Source organism: Parasteatoda tepidariorum, chromosome 5, assembly GCF_043381705.1.
Source record: "Parasteatoda tepidariorum isolate YZ-2023 chromosome 5, CAS_Ptep_4.0, whole genome shotgun sequence".
Lineage (NCBI taxonomy): Eukaryota > Metazoa > Arthropoda > Arachnida > Araneae > Theridiidae > Parasteatoda > Parasteatoda tepidariorum.
The window spans coordinates 35,872,578-35,896,175 of NC_092208.1; the positions used below are offsets into that span (position 1 = coordinate 35,872,578).

General features: G+C 29.5%; 1 protein-coding gene across 5 annotated transcripts in view; it reads right to left on the minus strand.

Moving 5' to 3' along the window:
- LOC107450516 (Activator-recruited cofactor subunit 42) overlaps positions 1 to 23,598 on the minus strand; it is a 57,363-nt gene that overhangs the window by 12,234 nt on the left and 21,531 nt on the right. For 2 of the 5 annotated variants that reach the window (XM_043057461.2, XM_071181285.1), the window contains exons 6-11: positions 18,306 to 18,512; positions 18,166 to 18,222; positions 12,960 to 13,040; positions 10,990 to 11,085; positions 5,520 to 5,576; positions 4,339 to 4,682 (exon numbers count right to left, since the gene is read on the minus strand). In XM_043057461.2, the coding sequence (XP_042913395.1) occupies positions 4,527 to 4,682; positions 5,520 to 5,576; positions 10,990 to 11,085; positions 12,960 to 13,040; positions 18,166 to 18,222; positions 18,306 to 18,512 (654 nt within the window). In that variant the 3' untranslated portion in view covers positions 4,339 to 4,526. Of the gene's footprint in view, positions 1 to 4,338; positions 4,683 to 5,519; positions 6,727 to 6,786; positions 7,648 to 10,989; positions 11,086 to 12,959; positions 13,041 to 18,165; positions 18,223 to 18,305; positions 18,513 to 23,598 lie in introns of those variants that run through there. The other 3 variants (XM_071181286.1, XM_071181287.1, XR_011636841.1) reach the window with 2 other exon arrangements.

Here is a 23,598-nt window from a genome sequence, read left to right on the forward strand (position 1 = left end):
TTCTTGGATAATTTATATAATTTCTACCACGTGCAAAGGCAATTCCGTGGCTGAAAATATGCGCAAAATGGCGATTCATGTTTCTTTCTCTCTTTTTTTCCCCTCTTAAATAAATGTGATTTTTCTAAAATCATTAAAATTGTGTAATTGAATATCAACTTTATTAATTATGAACTTATCCAGTATAATATCACTTTGCGCATATCCATTTTCGACCAAATCCTTGGTACTAACAAATCCAACGCGCTTCAGTACTGTATTACACACACACATACATATATATATGCTGGTGTGTATAGATATAATAGATATGTGTTAAACAATAGAGAATAATAAAAATATTTTAAGAAGGGCGCCGATAGGTAGGATTGCCTGCCATAGGCGCCATTTTCTCTAGATACGCCTCTGCTTGTCAACTATGATATTGATAACCTAGCAATCCAGGAGATCAGATGGCTGGTACAAGGTATTTTGGATAGGAAGGATTGCAGAGTTTTAGCTGCCAAGAAAAATCCCACCAGTTTGGTGTCGGATTCATCGTAAGCAAAAAACTAAGAAACTTAGTTATTGATTTTCAGGCCATAAGCAACGAGGATGTGCAAAATCAGAATCAGGGGAAGACATTACAATACCACATTGATCTGCACCCATGCACCAACAGAAGACAAAGACGAGGAGGAAAAAGATCTATTTTATGACCTACTTATGAAGTGTTACGATTCATGCCCTGTCTAGGATGTAAAGCTGGTTCTTGGAAACTTCAATGCTAAGGTTGAAAGAGAACAATTTATTAGATCCTATGCTTCTGCTGAAAGCCTACACCCAGAGTTTAACAGAAGCGGACAGAGACTTTTTGATTTTGCTGTTTCAGAGCATATGTTTATATCCAGTACAGCATTCCCACATAAGAAAATACACAAGTACACCTGGCGATCCCCAGACGGTTTAACCTTTAATCAAATAGACCATGTACTTGTAGATACAAGACATCGTAGCAATGTGTAAGATGTGAGAAGCTAAGAAGGAAAACTCCATTCCTAAACTAGACATCGCTAAATTAAATGATCCCAGCATCCTTAAAGAATTCAAGTGCTAACTATCTAGATGCATTGAACTGGAAAAAGAAAATTCAAATATCATCTTCGATTGGAATTCAGTCAAGGAAATCATTTTAAAATCAGCACGTGAAACCATTTCATGTTTAGAACGTAGTACCAGAAGAACGTTCGATGACGATTGCAGAAAAGCTACTGAGGAAAAGAACAAAGCCTGCAGACTGGTGATACAAAAACATTATAGTTATGAGGAAAAATACAGGGAGCTGAGAAAAACAGAAAAGAAATTACATAAAGAAAAGAAAAGAGCATATCTAGAGGAATCTCTAAAACACATTGAAAGCCGGAATAACCAAAAAGAATGTAGGAGGTCCTATAAACTAGTAAATAATATGAGAAGAGAATTTAAGCCAAAATCTATCACCTGCAGAAATAAGGATGGAGAACTTGTGAACGAACTTCATCACGTGCTACTTTCAAGATTTGAGGACTTAGAGAACGACGAAGAATGAGACTTAGAGAACAGCCCTGAAGAACTGAACCCAGTTCAACACGTAGACATCCCCCCACCATCTCTAGATGAGGTTGTCCCAGCTATTAAAAAACTTAACAATAGGTCGGCTGGTCCCGGCTGTATACCATCTAAGCTACTAAAAACTGATGAGCCAGAGCATCTTAACGCCATCTATAATATCATGGTTAAAATTTGGGATACGGAGAAATTGCCCATTGAATGGGAAGAAGGCTCCATTTGCCCCATATTTAAGAAAGGAAACTAACTTGAATGTCGTAACTATAAGGGAATTACACTCCTCAATACGGCATATAAAATATACTCTAACTTGCTTTTTGCAAGACTTCTCCCTCCAATAATTGGAGACTATGTGGTTTTAGATCACAAAGAGATCAAATTCACACCCTAAAACAAATTTCAGAAAAAACTAAGGAATATAATATCAAAACTTTTCATTTATTTATAGACTCGGAACCATGTTCAACAGAGAGAGGCCTGCGTCAAGGGGGATTCCCTCGCCTGTCTACTCTTTAATCTAGCTCTGGAGAAATGTATCAGAGATAGTGGATTAGACCGAAAAGGCACTCTTTGGAATAGATCAGTTCAATTACTGGCATATGCCGATGACATCGATGTCATAAAAAGCTGTGAGAGAGGCCTTTCTGGCTCTTGAAACTTCTGCCACAAATATGGGCCTTACCATCAATGAAGATAAAACTAAATTTATGTAATTTCCAGCCACAACTGTAAACCATGATCCTTTATTCATAAATGGTTACACCTTTGAAAAGGTTAATGAATTCAAATACCTTGAAACAATGATCAATGACCAAAACAGCATAAAAACAGAAGTAGACAACAGAATCAAAATGGCAAACAAGTGTTTCTTTGGACTAAGAAAGTAATTAAGATCAAGCCTAAAAAAACTAAAATTTATAAACTCCTATTCTACCTGTATTGCTCTATGCAAGTGAAACATGGACACTAAACGCAGAGAATCAGCGTACTCTTGATGTTTTTGAAAGGAAAATCCTTAGAAATATTTTTGGCCCAGTACAGGAAAGAAGCTGTTGGCGAATCAGATACAACTTTGAATTATATAGACTCTATGGACAGCCACAGATAGTGCAAGTCATACGAAGCATTGGCCATATCTGGAGAGGCCCAGAAAATAATGCAGTCAGAATCGCCACCTTTAAGAATCCTCCGGGATCTCGGGCTAGAGGAAGACCTCCAACTAGATGGCTGGATGACACTGCTAAAGATCTAAAAGTATTAAAGATAAACAACCGGAAAAAAGTCGCCATGGACAGGAGGCTACGTGTGGTTGAGGCAGCCAAGGCCTGTAAGGGACTGTCGTGCTGAAGAAGATCTATTAAGTACTTATAATTATGTACAAAATCTTCTATAGATTATTTTGTTGAATCAAAATAGTTATTCGAAACTTTCAAAGTTTAATTTACTTTAAATGTATGAATTGCTTTCTCAGACCCATTTCCTAAGTTCCCCCCTAATTTATTATTATTTGTGTAAAAATGTTAATTTTTCTGTGAAATATTTCCTGTGTATTGATTCATCATTAAATTTTTTATTATTATTTTTAGTGACACTATAAAAATGTGTACTTTTTGATTCGTATAATCATAAAATTAGTGTCTGAAATTCCATACTATTGAAGTAATCAAATTAAAATCTTCATCTTAAATGAAGATGAATAATGTTAAAATAAAGCACCTCTAATAATAATAATATAAAATCGTTTTTATAAAATTTTAACTTATCCAAAATTTCAAAGTAATAAGGTAGTTCCCTTAAAATCTTTGTGATAATTAATAATGAATAAAATAGATTATTTGCGTGACAAATCGATTTCGCTCTTAAGAATTTAACTAGATTTTATAAAATTTCATTGAAAACTTTTGAAGTATTGTTGACAGTTAAAATCTCAATGCCAATTAAAAATAAATAAAATTTTAAGATTAAAATAAAATAATTTAAGTGCATAAATTCATTTCTTCGACACAATAACTCAGATCTGTCTAATTTTGATATTTTTGTAACAAGATTGATTTCGCTTAAAAGAATTTCTTTTATGTATTACGAATTCAAGATCCATATATCTTTTTTTTAATTACAAGTCAATTCAAATTTACGATCAAAGCATTAGTAATGCTCGCAATACATAAATAACAGCATTGTAATAAAACTTTCAATATCTCTTTATTTTATCAGAAATAAAAATGGATTCTGATATTTTTATTCTTCATAGAGAAATAAACACTGTTACTTCGTATATGTTATTCAAGAACCAAGTTTTTGTGCCTGTTATTAAAGAACGAGGAATCAATAATTATTCGATCATATTTTTGTGTTGATACTTTAGTATAATTTCTAACTTTCCCATAACAGACCCCTGAATCTGTATTATCTTCATTACTGTATTTAAATAAGGCGGATTGTTCGATTGGGCAAAGCTGATGTTCTTATAATGAATTGCATTTTACCAACAGCTGGTAATATTGACTTAAAATAATCAATTCTTAAAATATAATTTTATTTATGAAAAACTCATGTTCATTTAATTTAGGTGAGTACGGTTGAAGAAACTCGCGTGCTTGGTTTGGCCATGGTTCCTGGACATCATATAGTCTCCATAGAAGTAGAAGTTGACAGTGATAAGACAACAAATTCTGAAGTGCTATGATTATAAATGCTTTAAAAAATGGTGTAAATATTTTATTCATCATAATAAATTTAAAATAGAAACCATTGTGCAAAAAACATATTTTATTGTTATAAAAATAGCGTATAAATTGATCGGAGCTTTAGTAAAATCTATTAAGGTGAAGTATATTTAAAACAATTGGGTATAACTATTTCATTTAAAACAATAAAAATTCAGGTACATTTAAAACAATATAAATTTCAATTAATACATTTCTATAGTTCGGAAAGTATTAGTTGAGCCCATATTCTTTTGTAAGATTCCCTGCAATAACAATCCTTTGAATTTCACTTGTACCTTCGTAAATTTCTGTTATTCTTGCATCTCTGTAATGCCTTTCAGCAGGCACGTCAGTTACATAGCCCATACCACCTAATATTTGAATAGCCTAAAATAAACAATACATGCTGTTAAAACAACTCCAGTTAATTTATTTGGAGGAAAAAAAATTCATGAATAATTAAATTATTTGGCTGATTATCAAGAACAAATTGATATAAGTAATTGCTTCTGTACTACTAAGATGCCATGTTACAAAATAACATAACTATGTACTCTTACAAAAACTAAATAACAACTTAATGTATTGAAATGAGATATGCTAAAATTTGATAACTCTACTAAACTTTACTAGTAATCAATTTTAAATTTGTTAAATTTTAAGAGCAATTTAGGCTCCTCTGCTTTAGAATACAATAGGACTGTGTAAAGTGTGCAATATATTTTGAAGAAATTCTTTAAAAGTTTTAAACAATACTTTATCAATTTAATAAGAAAGGCATAAATTACATTGTACTAAATTTATTCCATTAAAGTTTAATTTATAATTTATGAACACTGCATTTCACCCTTAGTTCAACTGCATTAATATAGCCCATAAAGTCAAACTGCATTATGTGCGAAAAAAATCAAGATTTTTTTTTTGTGGGGATGTTTTTATTATTTTTATTGCATGTGTGCATTGTTAAAAAAAAAGGATCTTAGAATAAGGGTATTTTTGAAGAAAAAAAATTTGTTCTGTATAGAATCTCTTCATAGCTATTCAAAAGCTTAAAAAAAAAGCAATTAGCACATTTGTATTTTGCACAAAATTATGCATTATTTAAAAATTAATTTACTCCAACTCTTTTGCATAAAACTATGTACTTAAAAATATCAATATGTAGCTATACAATTTGTTTATATATATATATACATAGATGTGTGTGTGTCCTGAACATATTACCTGATGTGCCACAAATGTTGCAGTCTCAGAAGCTGTAAGTTTAGCCATCGCAGCTTCCTGAAAAAAATTATTTTTTTAACAATTAATAGAAATAAATTAGCACTACTGGATCATAAGAAAGTAGTAAATGTTGCTGTCTCAAAGGTAGTATGACAGATAGACAGTCTTCTATGAATGTTACATTTAATACTGGTAAATATGATACATATACTGAATTAAAAATCAGTATTTAGAAAAGTTACAAATGTCTCAAAAGCAGAAAGTTTTTTAATGGAAGTTTCCTGAAATATAATATTTCACTTATAAATTTTTCTATTGATAAAACAAAATAAATGCTGAACATTCTCTAGCATCAAAATAACTCTAGAACTCATTGGGCCAATGTTCACCAATCTTAGCTTAGCCATTATTTTCCTCATATTGGACTGATACAGAAATGTTGGATTCACCTGATATTTTATAGCCACTATTCAGCTGATGTTTATGCTATATAAAATTGTCAACAATATTCCCACAATATTTCATTTCTCTTATTTACCTAATATCAGCCCTATACAGATTTGTTAAGTTCACCCAATATTTTAAAGCTGTTATTCAGCCTATATCCTTTCCATATACAAGTGTCAGACTCAACCGATGCTTTATAGCTCTTATTCAGTCAATATAAACCTTGCATAGAATTGTCTGATTGTTCCGAAATTTTATAGCTATAAATCAGCCAATATACACCATAGATAAAACTGTATGATTCACCCGATATTTTAAAGCTGTTATATTGTCATTGTAGACCCTATTATCCACCCAATATAGACCCTATTTCAAATTGTCGGAGTGACCAGATATTTTATAGCCGTTACTACCCAATATAGGCGGTATATAGAATTGTTCAACTCCATTGATATTTTATAGCCACTATTCAGCAAAAGTTTACCCTATATAGAATTGTCCAAATGATTCAATATTTTATTGCTCTTCTGCTCTTATTTCGCCAATATTGGCCATATACAGATTTGTGAAGTTCAACTGATATTTTACATCCGTTATTCACTCTATGTCAGTTCGATACAGAAGTGTCCGACTCAACCAATGTTTTACAGCAGTTATTAAGCCAATATAAACCAACCCAACTAACAATTGTACGATTGACCCGATATTTTATAGCCGTTACTTAACCAATGTAGGCCATATATAGAATTGTACAATTCACCTGATATTTTAAAGACGTTATTCATCCAATGTAGACCCTATTTAAAATTGGCCAATTAACCCGATATTTTATAGCCCTTAGATAAAACCTGAAAGGTAAAAAAAAAATGAACGCTTTTCTCTAAAATCCATACTTAGTTGTTTTCAAATCTCATGGGTGGATAGCCATCAATATAACTCTATAGTGCTACTTTTTCAATAAAATCAAAACATGCAGTGCTCTCCGTAATCCGATTTTCTACTCCAGAACTTGTCAGAGTTTATGACTACCAATGTTCAACTACGTTGACTTGTAATTTTGAATCTAACCTAGAAGACAAGGTAACACCTGAATCAAGTGTTGGGAGAAATTTGCCTTTGTGGAAGACTTTTTGATGGAACTAACCCGCATTTGCGTTTCATGAAGAGGAAAACCTTCCATGGTTAGCCTGATGGTCAGAGGTCTCTAAACCCATTATATGCCTACCACTGAGGATATTTCGCAGCTCGCACTCAGTACGACCTGGGAGCGGAATTCGTATCCACCAGCCATTGCTGAGATTCAAAGCCGGTTCATCTAATTGGAAGGAGAGCGCTCTATCCCTTGAGCCACCATGGCTTTAGGTGAAAATGTTTGTAGTTATCATTTCCAGTAATAAAGTAAATACTGACTGTTTAATTGGATTGCACATCACGTTTTCTGTAACCTATTCTGAAATATTGCAAATAGTTCAAATGCAGCTTTATCAATCAAATTTTTAACTCTTTCAACATCAAACATAAATTTTGACTAGAAACTTGCCATTTTGATGAAGGTGATAATCATTTCCAATAATGCTGTAAAGAGAGTGCTTAATCAGATTGCGCAGTTGCATCTTCTAAGCCCACTCTAAAATGTAGCCAATAGCTCAAGTGCAGCTTTAGCAATCTATTTTTTAACATCCTGCAATATCAAGAAAAAGAATAAATTTTTAAGATCGCTTAGTTTTCTATGCCAAATCGCACCGCATTACCCCCAAAAGCCGTATAATGAATAAAAGTAATTTTTCCTTTTTAAAATATGTGTGTTTAATTGTTCTATTAATTGATTTTCAAGATAATTGGATCAGCAGAGAGTTTTAAGACAAAGCATTTACGCAGTAGTTTCCTTATTTCATAATAAATAATCGTGAACAAAAATTTTCTTTCAATTGTGTACAATTTTACCGATATTTTATATGAACTATCACAAGCTTAATAGACAAATAAAAAAAATATTTATTTTCAAAATGTGAATTTTTGGACTGTTGTTAAATAAACAAAAAAAGTTTTATAAGCAAAAAAGAAAAATCTGTTTTAGGTAGATTTGTTTGCATTGTAAATCACTTATTAAGGAACTAGATATAGGAATGAATATTATTAAAGTATTTTAAGTCTTTCCAGGTTCAATAGCTGTAAATACAAAACTGGTCCTTAATACGTCTATAATGGTTTTATATATTTCTAGCCAATGGTCATAGAATGGCTTTCAATATCGGACCGAGATTGAGATGTAAAAGTTTTCTAATAATAGGTCCTAGAATGGCTTGATATTCTGGCCAAATATTTATTTTTATGTAGGACCTTTATAGGTTTAAAATATGGGGCGACTATTGGGGAGTCTAAATTTTTAATATTGGTCCACGAATGGTTTTGATCATAGGAACAATATTAATTTCTATATAGGACCCTTGTAGCTTTACAACATGGAGTCCGTAGCATAATTAACACTACCAACTTTTAAATTCCAGTTCCCTAGTATATAAGATATGTTAACTTGATTCTACCTTGAGTTACCAATTAATAGATGAAGGGTGACATTGTCGGTAACTTAGCTCCACAAAGGATGCTCGCAGGCAGGCTTGTCTCACTCTTCATAGGTGACTTGTAATCAGTCTACAAAGGTGACTTTCGTACATGATCTAAACATGTGAATCTCGACAGGAAGACCACCTCAATAGGAACGCATATACAGTACAGAACCCGTTATCCGGAAAACCAAAAAACCGGAACGAAATTCAATAAATTTCCCCGCCCTTTTTAAATTTTTTTTTTTTTCCTCTTAAGATTTTAGGATTTTTCTTTCTTTTTTGAAAGATATTTAACTTACCATCATTTTTGAAATGATCATTAGTGTATTACTTCATCTTCTTTTTTTCTTTTTAAGATTATTTCCAAATATTTTTTTTTTTTTACTTGGGTTTAACAATAAAAAAAACGGCTTTTTGTAGCGATTCAGAAAACCGGAAAAATTGGTTATCCGGAATAGCGATGGTCCCGATCGTTCCGGACAATCGGTTCCCTACTGTACTTTGATGAACGGTCTAGATCAAACACAACAGGATCCTTTAGCCTAGCCCCACATAGGCTTGATTTGAACATGCATGCCTCAAACAACAATTTACGAGCTAATATTGGTCCTACAATGGCTTTTAATAACAGCCCAATATCATTTTCCATGTAGGCACTTAATAGACTTATCATGTTGAGTAAACATAGGGATGTCTAGATTTTTCAATATTTCTCCTAGATAGAAATGAATCTTGTTCCAATATTGAAAGTCATTTTAGGACCAATATTGAAAAATCTAGACATCCCAAAATACACTTGGTACATGTTCTTAAGGGTTCCATATTAGCCAATTTTGAGCCCAATTGGGGTCAATGTAAAATTGTTGCTAGGGTTATTGAGTCAAAAGAAAATACATAGAAAGTAAACTTTCAAGAGACTATAATTCACACGGGTCATCAGTTTTCTATTTTTAATGTAACAAATAGCTATAAAGTATAACATATTATTGAATCAAGTGTATTCAATCAAAATCATCGAAAATTGTATGATAAACAGCATTTTTGGGCATGAAATCTCATACAAAGAAATTATTTAATTACATAAATTATTTCTATGTATTTTCTATAATTATTTCTGTATTCATACAAAATAAATTATTATACAAATAAATAAGAACAGGGGAGGGGGGAAGCTAAATTTCCAACAGCAAAAACTCTCATCCCTTTCCAAAACTAAAATGGCAACTAAATTAAGCAAACATAAATTAAAATTTAATAATTAACATTTAACACAGCTTTTTCTAACATATATTATGACTTCAATGAATCAACTACTAAATTCATAATGTTAAAAAAAAAATTTAAAAAAAAAAAAGGTATCGAGAAAGTTGATTAAATTAGTCACTTAATTCCTATCACGTTAATTCTTATGTAATTCTTCATTTCACATTTTCTTAAGGAAGCAAATTATACTTTGATTTAAATAGTATATAACTTACAAATTTCAAAATCTATTATGATGTAAATTATTAAATATTTCAGGGTTTATGTTTAAAAGTTTTAGAGACAAAATTTGCAACAATCGTAAATTTGAACATCGAGAATTGAATTTGAAGGTCGAGTATAAATCTATCTTAACAATCATGTACTAAAATATTTTCTTGTTTTACATGGGATCTCAATAAGTCAAGGTTTCCATTAACCAAATTAGAATGTATATTAAATTTTGTGCGCATATTCTTCGAATTAAAATTTTTACACCTTTATTGAATATTATAAAACCTCTGCCCAATGCACAAAGATGCAAGAAAAAAAGTAAATTAAAATTTTTCTAATTCATTGTATATTAAATTTTGTTCACATATTTTTTAATTTAACATTTTTACACCTTTATTGAATAAATACCATAAAAAACTTGTGCTCAATACAAAAAGAAAAATGAATTAAAATCTAATCATTATTTGTACAAATCATCAATATGAATTGCAAAATATATATTAGGTTGGTGATAAAGTTTCTACCAGATTGACAACTTATACAAAAATTATCCTTACACTAAACTACAGAATTGTGATGGTTATAAGTAATGATTCATCATACACTGTTGATATTTTTTGATAGAAGTTTATGCACCTATAGCAGTATATGACTAAACCAATTACTATCGAGATTTAAAATTGTGTAGTCTCAATTGGAAACAAACCCTTATGTCATTCTCCTTTGTTTTAAACATTAAAGTAAAAATAATTTTTTGATGAATTCTGTTTTTTAAATTAAATTTGATTCTTAAATTTTAAATCCAAAAAATTATTAATCACATTAAAATCTGTATTTTAAATTCAACTTTTACTTTAAGCACAGTACATATTTGGTTGAAAATTATAGGTTTCACATCGATTTAGAATTCCATTTCCTCATTAGAAAATCGTAGGTTTTGGTGTAAGTAATAAATTAATAAAAATTATTTAAATTCATACCTTTGTGAAATTTTGTCCAGCATCTTTCAACATGGCAGCTTTCCATGTTAGCAAACGAGCAGCTTCTAATCTTGTTTCCATATCAGCCAGTTTCATCTTAGAAGAATAGAGAACATCAAATATTTAAATAATAATAAAAATGTCTGTACAGTGCGCACCAAAAAAGGATCACCCTGAATAACTTTATCTTTGATCTAATGTTCGGATCTTCACTTACTATGACTCATTCTTAATAGCTCGAGGGGGTGACCTCAAATATGCTACTTAATCAGTGTAGATTATATTTTAAGTTTTGAAATCGAACACAAAAACGTACTTTTTCAGAATAAACATACCTTTTTTTCGACGGATTCGGGTTTCTGACCTTCAAAATATAGGGGCTAGACACAATCTTGGAAATATTGTCCCTATAGTTTGGTCAGAAGAGTAATCAAAAGTTTGAACCCCATAAGATTAATTTTATTTTTAGTGTATTATGCCATATATCGAGCAATTTTTAAGGAAAAAGAAAAATTATTGGACACAATTATAAAATTTGTTTATTCAAAGATAATTCCATGCCAAAAAGAAATTTTTGTAAATATTATTTTTTGATTAAATGATTAAAAAATAATCAAAAAGAAAGTTTTGAATAGAAAAGCATACAACTTTCATATCATTTTTAAATGTGCAATTTTATATGGCAAAATACAAAATTTGAGCGAAATGGGTTAAATAGTTTCTGAAAAACCGAATTTCAAATTTATGACTTTTTCAAAATTTGATTTCTCAGGTACTATTCAAACAATTTTGCTCAAATTTTGTATTTTGCCATGAAAAATTACACACTTTAAAATGATATAAAAAATTATTTTTCCTAAATCTCACCGACGATTAGCAGGTGAATTAGGATTTTTTTTTGCAGCCACATACCCTCATGACAGTTAATGATGAATTTGTCCCTGACATTTTAAATGTGCCTGATTGTTTCTTGTTTAACCCTCAAGTTTAATAAAAAATCTGTATTTTTTTCCATCTTTTATCCAGAACAAGAACCAAATTTTAAAGAAAAAATAATTGGGTCATGTTTTAATGTTAATATTCTATAATATTCTCTATGTTAATATTTATATAAACTAATATCTAGAGTCTTTTTCATTCTTTGTTTGCCTTCAACTCTGGTGCTCATGTGACGTATGTGTGACCTCAAACTATCTATTCGATTTGCTGGATAATTGAAAATTTTATATCTTCCTCTTGGCCGAATTAATTTATTTCTCTTTTTTATATTTGTGTATTTAATGGTTCGTTATTTATCGACTAAATCTAAAAGGAAAGCAATAGCTTATTTTTGTCAAGGGATTCATGAAGGTTAAAGATCCTCTATTTCCTCACCAATGGTCTGATTGATGCAATAAGGTCAATATTGCGCACAAACCGCCTTCACTTCCTAGACAAGCTGGTATATATCAATCTGAAGGGTTTCAAGTCGCCACTGGATATCGAACCCAAGTTCTTCACAACAGTTTAGTGTTTACGTCACAGACAAAGTGCTGATCATTAATGGAAAAATTGTATATAAAACCTTTAAATCTGTGGTGGAATATAGCACATAGTGAAATATTAGCAACAAAAAATTTTTCATTTAAGAAAACGAATATCATACCTATTCATGATTCGGACAAATTAGGAATTTTACTCGGTAAAATGCCATCCCCTTTGAAATATAAGTTTGTGGCACCTGACAATTTCATTAGCACATTTGAAGTCACCCCCTTGAAATATTAAGTTTCAGTCCTAGAACGTGAAGATCCGATCAATAGATCAAAAGTTATCCAGAGTGGTCCGTTTTATTTTGGCGCACTGTACAATAATCTAATAATTATTTTGCATTAAATAATAATTGTTATGTAAACTGTAACATTTAAATAATAATTCTTATGTAAACTGTAGCATTAAAAATATAATTTAATTTAAACAATAAATATTACCTGTATTGCTTGTTTACTAAGTATAGGATTTCCAAAAGCTAATCTTTGTGAAGCATATTGAATAGCACAATCAAGGGCAGCCTAAAATATATGAACAATATGAAATACAGACTATTAAAGTAAATCAGCAGTCAGAATTTGAAAAAAAAGGCATTTTAAATACATAAACAAAATGAATGAATTTAAGTCAAACGAATGAATTAACGTTTTTATTTGTCAATATTGCAGTGGCAGTATCACTAAGACATTGTTGCAGAACAATACAGAGTTCTTGTAGAAAGAATTTTTCATTTGAGAAGCAAAAAATTTTGGTTTTCTTACCCGCAGAACTTTTAGTAAGTTTTTTTTTTTCAGCAGAGTTTTTCCAACAATGCTTTTTTTCTTTTTTCTTTCTTTATTTTCTTTTTTAGCTTTCTTTATTTTCTAAATATGCATTTCTTGCATTTTAGAGGGGAAAGAAACGCTCATGATTTTTTCTCCTTACAAAAAAAAAAATTGGTATGACTGTGAGTAAGAATTTTGTTACGAACTCAGATTTGTAGCAAAAGAATTAATAAATCATGGTGGTATGTTTGTCCTTCTTTTATTTAGTTGAAATAAAATTTATTCTATATTTTTAACATACCATTAGCATACTAGCGTTTTAAACCACGCAGTCTTCAATAAATCGCTTACAGCTCAAGCAGATTTCAGCGGAAATACATGCAATGATTTGATCAATTTTGACAATTATTGCTACAAATTTTTCTTCGTTTTTTTAAATTCCAATATATTTCATGTTACTTTTAATATTCTCAAGACTTTCTTTAAAAAAAAAATACTGATATTACGACACATGTAATTTATCTTTAATACTGAGATTAATATTATTTTGACATGTCAAATTCATATCACACATTTAAATATCTAATCACTTTTTTGACACTCTTAATTCACGCAGATTGCATCGTAAATCCATGTGGTGTTTCAAATGTTTTTTGACTGTTATTGATATTAATTTATACATGGTTTTTAAAGATTCCAATAAATATTATATAATGCAAGAAGTTCGAATCATGCAGAGTATTTACTTTTAGATGCAATGTTCTTATCAATTTTTCAGAAGTTATTGCTTTTAATTTCCCCCAAGTTCTTAAAATAATAAATTTTTTATATGACATTATTTAATACACACATTTGAGTAATCCCTTTTTGAGGAGTCTGATTTGTGTGATTCTTTTTTTGGTAGTCACTGCCATGGATTTCATTGCTTTTTTAAACGTGATTATTATTCACAAAATGTGAAAAAGGAAATAATTAGTTAATTTTTATAATTAATAATAATAATTTTTCTTTCCTCCTCAAAACAGGAGAATATCGCACATAATATTAGATTATGTATTGTTTTATATGTAATTTAAAAAAAATACAGTTGAAAAGAATTAGATTCAGTTTAATTCTATACATAAAGGCTTTTTTTTGTAAACACAAAGCATTTATGTTACTTTAAATAAGTAATATATATATTTGTTACTATTAACATTGTCTTTCAGAAAGGTATTAGTGTAAAAAGAATTGTAGCAGAAAGTTTTAAAAATCTCTGCTACAGGGGTCAATATCAGCAATATAAAATATATATTAGGTTATTGATCACATTTCTACCAGATTGACAATAAAAGTCTAGTTCAGTACAGTTTCTCTATTGAATGACGAAGAAAATATACAACCGAGCAATTGAATTTAACTCCATTTTGTTTTTAGAATCAAAAGGTTAAAAATTTATTCCTTATTATGACATACTTATTAAGAAAGAAAATCCTATCAATTTCAGATAATCAGTATGTTTGGTCAGTTTATTTTTCACTCCTTGATTGTAATAAAGTATTTTAACATTGTTAAGAGTTTCATAAACTTGTAGTGTTTGCCCCTCCCCCCCCCATATTGCGTTGATATTCTAACTACTTAAATGGTTACAATTTCTTCCAGGTGGCTTTTTTATTATACTGCAAATGTTATGTTATGCTACTCAAAAAATTTCTTTTAGTAATGCCTGTAGCTCACTTTTGGGTTTAAGAACTTTTTAAATTATACATTCCAGTATTTCAAGCCTAAATAAGCAATAAAAAATTATTTTATAAGCTTTGCTCCATTAGAATACATGTTAATTAGTTTTGCTTTATTTAGTTTAGGGTATTAATTCCTTAAGTGTCTGATACATCATGAATCATTGCATTTGGATTGGGAAATATAAGAACCCCCTGTAGCAGAAAAAATATTTATAGATATTTTAAAAAAATTAAGAAAGAAAAATTGAGAAAAATATGTGACAATAAAATAATTAAATAAATTAAAATAATTACATTGAGTTTTAGATCAATAAGCCAATTTTACAGAGAATGATTATTTAAATTTTTAACTCGGATTTATAATGTATCTCAAGTAGTTAAAAACTAATACATTGAGNAATAATTTTTCTTTCCTCCTCAAAACAGGAGAATATCGCACATAATATTAGATTATGTATTGTTTTATATGTAATTTAAAAAAAATACAGTTGAAAAGAATTAGATTCAGTTTAATTCTATACATAAAGGCTTTTTTTTGTAAACACAAAGCACTTATGTTACTTTAAATAAGTAATATATATATTTGTTACTATTAACATCGTCTTTCAGTAAGGTATTAGTGTAAAAAGAATTGTAGCAGAAAGTTTTAAAAATCTATGCTACAGGGGTCAATATCAGCAATATAATATTTATATTAGGTTATTGATCACATTTCTACTAGATTGACAATAAAAGTCTAGTTCAGTACAGTTTCTCTATTGAATGACGAAGAAAATATACAACCGAGCAATTGGATTTAACCCTAATCTCCATTTTGTGTATACAATCAAAAGGTTAAAAATTTATTCCTTATTATGACATACCTACTAAGAAAGAAAATCCTATCAATTTCAGATAATCAGTATATTTAGTCAGTTTATTCTTCACTCTTTGATTGTAATGAAGTATTTTACATTGTTAAGAGTTTCATAAACTTGTAACGTTTCCCCCCCCCCATATTGCGTTGATATTCTAACTACTAAAATAGTTAAAATTTCTTCTAGGTGGCTTTTTTATTATACTGCTAATGTAGTAGCTAATGTAGTAATGACTGTAGCTCACTTTTGGGTTTAAGAACTTTTTAAATTATACATTCCTGTATTTCAAGCCTAAATGAGCAATAAAAAATTATTTTATAAGCTTTGCTCCATTAGAATACATGCTAATTAGTTTTGCTTTATTTAGTTTAGGGTATAAATTCTTCAAGTGGGTGATATATCATGAATTATTGCATTTTGATTGGGCAATATAAGAACCCCCTATAACAGAAAAATTATTTATAGATACTGCAAAAAATTAAGAAAGAAAAATTGAGAAAAATATGTGACAATAAAATAATTACATAAATTAAAATAATTACATTGAGTTTTAGATCAATTAGCCAATTTTACAGAGAATGATTATTTAAATTTTTAACTCGGATTTATAATGTATCTCAAGTAGTTAAAAACTAATACATTGAGTTATAGATTGATTAATTTTGGAGAGAAAAACCATTTTAACTGTTAAATCTGATTTATTATATATGTCAGTAAAAAAAGTATAAAATCCATTCATTGAGTCATTTATAAAGAAATTGATCAATTTTGTAGAGAAAATATTTTCAACACAAAATATTTTTTAACATCATTAAGCTTGAGGTCAAAATTTTTGCCGATCAAAATGCAAAATATTAATTTGAATTAACAAATCAGTTTGAAATTTTGAACCTTTAATGTTCGTCTTTGATTTACTATAAGCATAATGAAAACTTTTCTTTGCAGTTTGTGTTAGTAGGCTCAGAAGGATAACAGGACTCATATTTATACACACACACTTATATATATTTCAGGTTTGTGACTATTACAATATATATTATATGCAATTACACATATTTCTAAGAAAACATATCCACATTTTCACTTCTGGAGCCACATTGCTCCCTAAATTCTACCTGCATTCGTCCATGATAAATCCTCCAGGGGTGATTGTGACATAAAGTGAAAAAAACAGAAAATTTTATGTGCAAAAACTTGATAACAAGATATCAATTTATATGCACTATTATTATTTAATATAATTTTTTGAACTGAAACTTATAATTAAATTAAATTACCCACCAATAAACAATATCACACTTTTATAGCAATTAATTTAAGAAAAAAACTTTTGGATTTTAAAATCGTGCAACTATGAATCGCGATATTGGATTTAAGAAAGCGAAAATACAAATCGCAATATCGGACTTTTGAATCGCACAAATATGAATCGCAAGGCATGATTTTTAGATCCCATGAATAGGAATAATATTAGATTTTAAACTTTCGTGAAAATGAACCGCGATACTGATTTCAAAAACATGTAAATACAAATTGTAATTTTGAATTCTTAAATCACGTGAATACGATTCACAATGACTAACTTTTAAATGAGATCAATACAAATATCGACGTTTGATATTAAAATCGTGTGAATACAAATCGCGGTATTAGCGGATTCCGGCATAGTTCAAAATATTAAAAATGGTCAAAATCCAAAATTAGGGAAAAGTCACATGTATGAAAACGCCTAGTTAATGTGAGTTAACAAAGGTTTAAAAATTTAAATTTTAGAACTTAATTCTTAGTTTAAATTTCAGATTGTGGTAAGAAAAATTTCTGATTATAAGTTTTGATTTGTGGAAGTCCGCAAATCAATGTCCTCTCCTCGTTATACCTGTCCTGGAGGGATGATATGAAAAACCTGGAATTCCGGGGTACACCTGGAATACAATCACCCCTGATCCTAACGAGAGAATCATTCTCTATTTTAACTCCTTTCCTGTCCCCCTAATAGGTGAGCAACACATCCCATATCCCTCACCTATTGACCTTCAGGTCAGGGGTCATTTATCTGCCTGGCAGTGGAATCAGAGTCATGATAAAGGTTTAACACTTTTAATGCATATTCTTCCAAAGTTACTTTATATTCTATTTGAAAAATTTAAAGCTAATAATTCTTTTTTTTTTTTTGCATTTGGAAAGTAAGCTTTTTTTAAAAATAAATTATGAATCAATACTATGTTCTACACTGCCTGTAAAGGTTTTGCATGACATTTTATTAAAAAAAGAAAGAAGCATTCTTTTGTTTATTATCACACTCACCTGTGCAATTCCCAATGCTTGCCCTGCAACACCGATTCTTCCAGCATCAAGAATGGTCTGAAATAATTTTGTATTAATAAACAAAATTTCATATTTGTATTAAAATGAAATATCAACTATGATAAGCTTGAAGAAATTACCATTGCAATTTTAAATCCCTCTCCTAGCTTCCCTAAGAGGTTTTCTTTTGGAATTTTACAATCTTCAAAAATTAAGTTACAAGTTGATGATCCTTTAATACCCAATTTGTTTTCTTTTTTGCCTAATGTGAGACCATTGGTTGGTTTAGGAACAATGAAACAACTTATTCCTTTGTGCTTCAGAGCTTTATCAGTTGTAGCAAGCACCTGTGAACAATAAAATAGTAACTTTAGTGCACATATTTAATGGTCGAAAAGATATATAATGATTAAATGAGAAAGAGACATATTGTTTCTGTTTCGGAGGTCTAAGCTAATTCAAACTTGAAAAAAATTTTTTTTTCAATATTAAGCTTGTCTGAAATTTATCATGTGAGATAGATGAGAAAATTCTAAAACATAAAAGTTCAAAATTCTTTAACATTTCTATTATATAATAATTACTACCCATTTCTAGATGTAACAAGATTCATAATTTTAAGATTATGTTTTTAAAAAAACAAACAATTTATTTAATTTAAATCAGATTCTCTTTAGAAACTCAGATTCTAAATAGTTAAATTTCAGAATTATAAATTAAACTTTAAATAGCATTAAAAATAAATCCTAACAGTATATTTGAAACTATATTTCATAAAGAGTAGTTTAAGACACTCAACCATATGATTTAAATTTATAGAAATGGAATGTAAAACCTGTCACTATACACCAGGTACTCGAAAATGCTATTTAAACTAATATCAACTGTAAATCATTTAAAATATATAATACAATATCTATGCATAACTAACAATCATGATTAATAGATATTAATTCATTAAAATTTTAAATTTCAGAGTATAGATTTTCAATCAGAAGTGATCTCAAAGCGCAAAGAGCGATTACTGAAAATAACGCTAAATAAAAATCTGAGAAATAATTTCATGCTTTTCTTTTCTTTTTTCTTTCTAAACTTTGAAATTTATATTTGACAACTGCAATAAATTTTCACTTTGATCTTAGCATGAATTTGAAAAATCCAGAAGAATAAAGATTTTTAAAATGTCATTTCAAGAATAGTGTAACTTATTTCTGATTAAGTACTTATGAAACGTTGCTAGTTGGAACCTACCAACACAGATAGTGGTTTGAAAAACTACATTATTTTTGTAGTTAACTACAACTACTTTATTAGAAGTATAGTCAACTACAGTTACAACTACTTTTTCTAAAATGTAGCGACTACAATCTACTTCGGAGATGTAGTCACTATTTGACTACTTTTAGAAGATGAACTTGGCCAGAGAACTTAATTTACAACCATGCTCAAAATAGTTTGGAATAAAAATTGGCTTAATTAAATGCGATCAATAATTATAAAATATTTATTCCTGTTCAATCATTTATTTATTCCTGTATAAATGAGCTAGTTTGCTAAACTATTTTTACGAATTTGTTCTTTTAAACTTCGACTTTTTACACCTTTCTCGACAGCAAATATTCGATTCAGAAATACTAGGAAATTTTCAAATATTTTAAATTTTGTTAAGCTTTTAATGCTCTTTCATTTCCTCTAAGAAACGAAGCGCACAAAAAAATTTCCTACTGAATTAACATTAATGTTTCATGAAAGTACATTCGCATTTGAAAGAGAGGCTAAAGCGATAAATGAGTTGTTATTTATAATAGCTAGTTTAATCTTAGCAAGGTGTAATTCTAAGAGTTGCAGGATTCTTATCAGTGCTGAGATGTAGGGACATTTTCACAGCATCCACTGACAGACCTGTGAAGATTTTTAATAATAAATAATTAGCTGAATTTGAGCATTGTTTCTTTACTAAACAAACGTATAAAGCAGTTGTCAGGAATTGCTACAAACTAGTTTTATTTTTTATAGCATTTCTGACTTTTCTTAAAAAGTAGCACTCAACACTACAAAAACAAACAAAAAAGTAGTAGAGTAGTTTTAATACTTGTGTGCTCCTTTCGACCACTGGACACAGTTATAATTAATTTTAGAACAAAGAAAAATTTAAAAACCTCATTTTAAAATGTGTGTAAATGCAAAGAGTACCATTTTCTACCCTCCTTCCTATTATATTCAAAATATGTGTTACACACCTTAAGGTGTGTAACTGGTATTAGGAAATGCGCTGCAAAGTTATGAGGGGGGAAATGGTATTTCAAAAATGCAGACAACTGATTAAATTCCCATTTTGACGAATGAAAATTCGAATTATAACCAAAATCATTAATAAATGCATAATTCATGATTTTCAAAAAAAAAAAAAAAATCCTTCTGTTGCTAATATTTTCACAATATGTAATTTTTTTTTTACCAATATATTACTGATTTAAGGATTTTAACCATAATTATTTTAGTCAATGAGCTGCGATTGGTCAATGGGTAAAGCATTGAAATGTTGTAAAGAACTGGGGTTCGATTCTCACTAGAGACTTGAAGCCTTCCCAGCATCAGATCAATGGATACTAGTTCGTCGGAGAAGTAAAGGCTGTTTGCGTGCAATGCTAACCACATTGCAATATAATCAGCAATTACCACTTTGTTGCACATTAAGAACTGTTGCAGAAACTCTTTACCTAAATTCTATTCAATAAATATGAACCAGTCGATAAAGAAATGTAAAAAAAAGAAGAAAAAAAGAAGAAAAAAAAAAGAAGAAAAAAAAGAAGAACTTTTTTTTTATTCGCAGCTAAGATGTAGACATTATTTTTTACTATTCCATATATTGAATAACAATTTAGTAATCGGCAAATCTCAAGAGTACCAGACAGAAATAAAATAGGTGTTCTAAGAATCTTGGTTAAAAATGAAAATACAGTTTCAGTAGCTAAATAGTAAAAAGAAAGAATAAAATATTTATTATAAATCAAAAGCCTGCTGAACTTAGCAAAATATAATTATTTGCTGTTATTGTTGACTTATGTTACTTGACAATATTGACAAGCGTATTTTAAGAGAGTGGGGTGTGCTTCTTCTTGTTTTCCTCTAGCGACATCTATGGCCGAGAATTAAACTTCTGCCACACAAATATGTTACAGCCTGTTTTACATGGAGGACACATTCACACACCATCCATCCATAGAACGTAAACTAAACCTGAACCAGAGCACGATCAACCTACGATTCAGTACCTTCAGGGATATCAATTTGTTACGAAAACTTGGACTTTGTGGCCTCAACAGGGGTAGTGTGCACTAGTCACCAATTAGTAAAAGGGAGGTCTTTGGTCACAACCTCTTGGACATGAATCCAATGATGTACCAAATAAGATATCTATTTATTTGTTGAAAAGTGAAAAATAATAAAGTAGATACAAATATTAGACTTTATGCCTAATTTTTCCATTTAATATACATAATAGTTAATAATTCGATAAATAAAGTAAATGAGTATATAAAAAGATGAAATAAAAATGATTATTTTAAAATAATTATTGATAATTCACAGTTTGAATTTGTTTTTACTTTCTTTCGTGTAGCATCAAAGGGATTTTGTAAAATTATCAAACCAATTTGATGTAATTTCCATTGGTGCTAAGTTCTTAATATTTTCTTTTACAATCTCAAGGGGACTTCGCTTGCTGCTCTCAAGGCCTGTCAACTCCCAAGAATTCTCAAGTAGTTTCTTTCTAATAAGCTTCTTAATCTTTACTTTTACGTTTTTTTAATACTCTAATTATTATGTAATAATATTTTTATTATATTTTATTTTAATTATATTAGAGGCAACTCCCTCTGTTATTTATTGCATAGTTTCATTTGTGTTTCTCAAATAAAATAAGAGAAAAGGATTTTTTGTAAACATGCCAAATGGCCAAGGAAAATTTGCCGCACAGTGCAAATGTTTGGGAGGTCACAGCAACTTCCTGTGACCTCACCTGGGTGTAAGGTATTATTGCAAAAATACTTGCTATTTATTAATGAACTAAACTGCGAAATGTTCTGACTAGAAAGAGTCTAACTAAACAGTTTCAAGAAATTTTACATATGGCAAGCAGGTGGGATGGGGTAGGGAGCAAAGGACAGTTTCTTGCATTCTGCATTTATTCTTCAACACCTTCACAGTGAATTTAACGAATGACGGTTGTAAAATTTCTCATTTTTTACAAGGTAGTTGCAATCCAGATATATCTAATGTATATAGGAACTATGTAATGAGCTTCTTTCTAAATATTCTTGAATTAAATTTTTTAGATTTTAAGAAAATTACATAAGTGAAGCAATAAGTCTAGTCACTTAGTATTCAAATGAATAGACAAGGCAAAAAAAATTTCGAATTTTTCATCATACTTAATTTTCTTACTTGAAAAGTACAATTTTATCTAATTTATAATATCATCTGAATTTCATTTCACCAATGGTAAGATAAATATTAGTGTTAGATAAATTCTTAAAGTAAATAACATTAAAGTAAATAGAAAAAAGAAAAGACATAATATAACAATATTTTGCTACATCAAAAATGCAGTAAACTGAATTCTGCTAATATAAATTGAATTTTGATAGTTACAATTTAAGGCAGATTATTAAAACTAGTACCATCTTTATTAGATCCCATGAAGAAGAATAAATTTAAAAAAAGAGAGAAATATAAATGGGACACTTAAACTAGAAAAAAACATGTAACGTAAATTTTTCTTAAACCTTTTTTAAAAATAAATAAGTTTAATGAAATAAATAATTTCATGCATAAATTTTGTGATGAATAAAAGCATGTAAAGTAGAGTTTGAAATAAAATTTGCTAATTTATTTTAAGACAAAGCAAATTGATATAAATATAAATGTGGATTAAATTAGTGTCATTAAAAAAAAGAAAGGAATAAGCTTTTAGGACTTTTTGATGCTTATAAATTACCCAGGGGAAAATTTTTTTTGTTCCATTTATGCAAACATTTGGAATTGCCTAGTTGGGGAAAGGGAATTTCAAATCTGAAATTAGTTTTGCTCCTAAGGCTAAAAATTTCTAAAAGTTATTTTCAGTCCATTTCTTGCCGAAATTTACAAGTTTAAAAACGGTATAGATAAAAGGGGGGCATTTAAATGTTACAACAAACTTATAGGGAAGTTAGGGCACATCATCAGAATTACAATTGCAAACAAACCCATGCCCTATAAGATCATCATATGCGGCTAGGGGAACTTCCCCATTATGATCTGTTTCAAAGCGCATGAAGAAATAGCTCATAATAGCTACAAACGACACATTTTCAGGAATAGGTTACTACGCATTTTTAAATCCCGATGATGTGCCCTAACTGCCCTAGAAATTTCTTGCAACCACGGACGTAT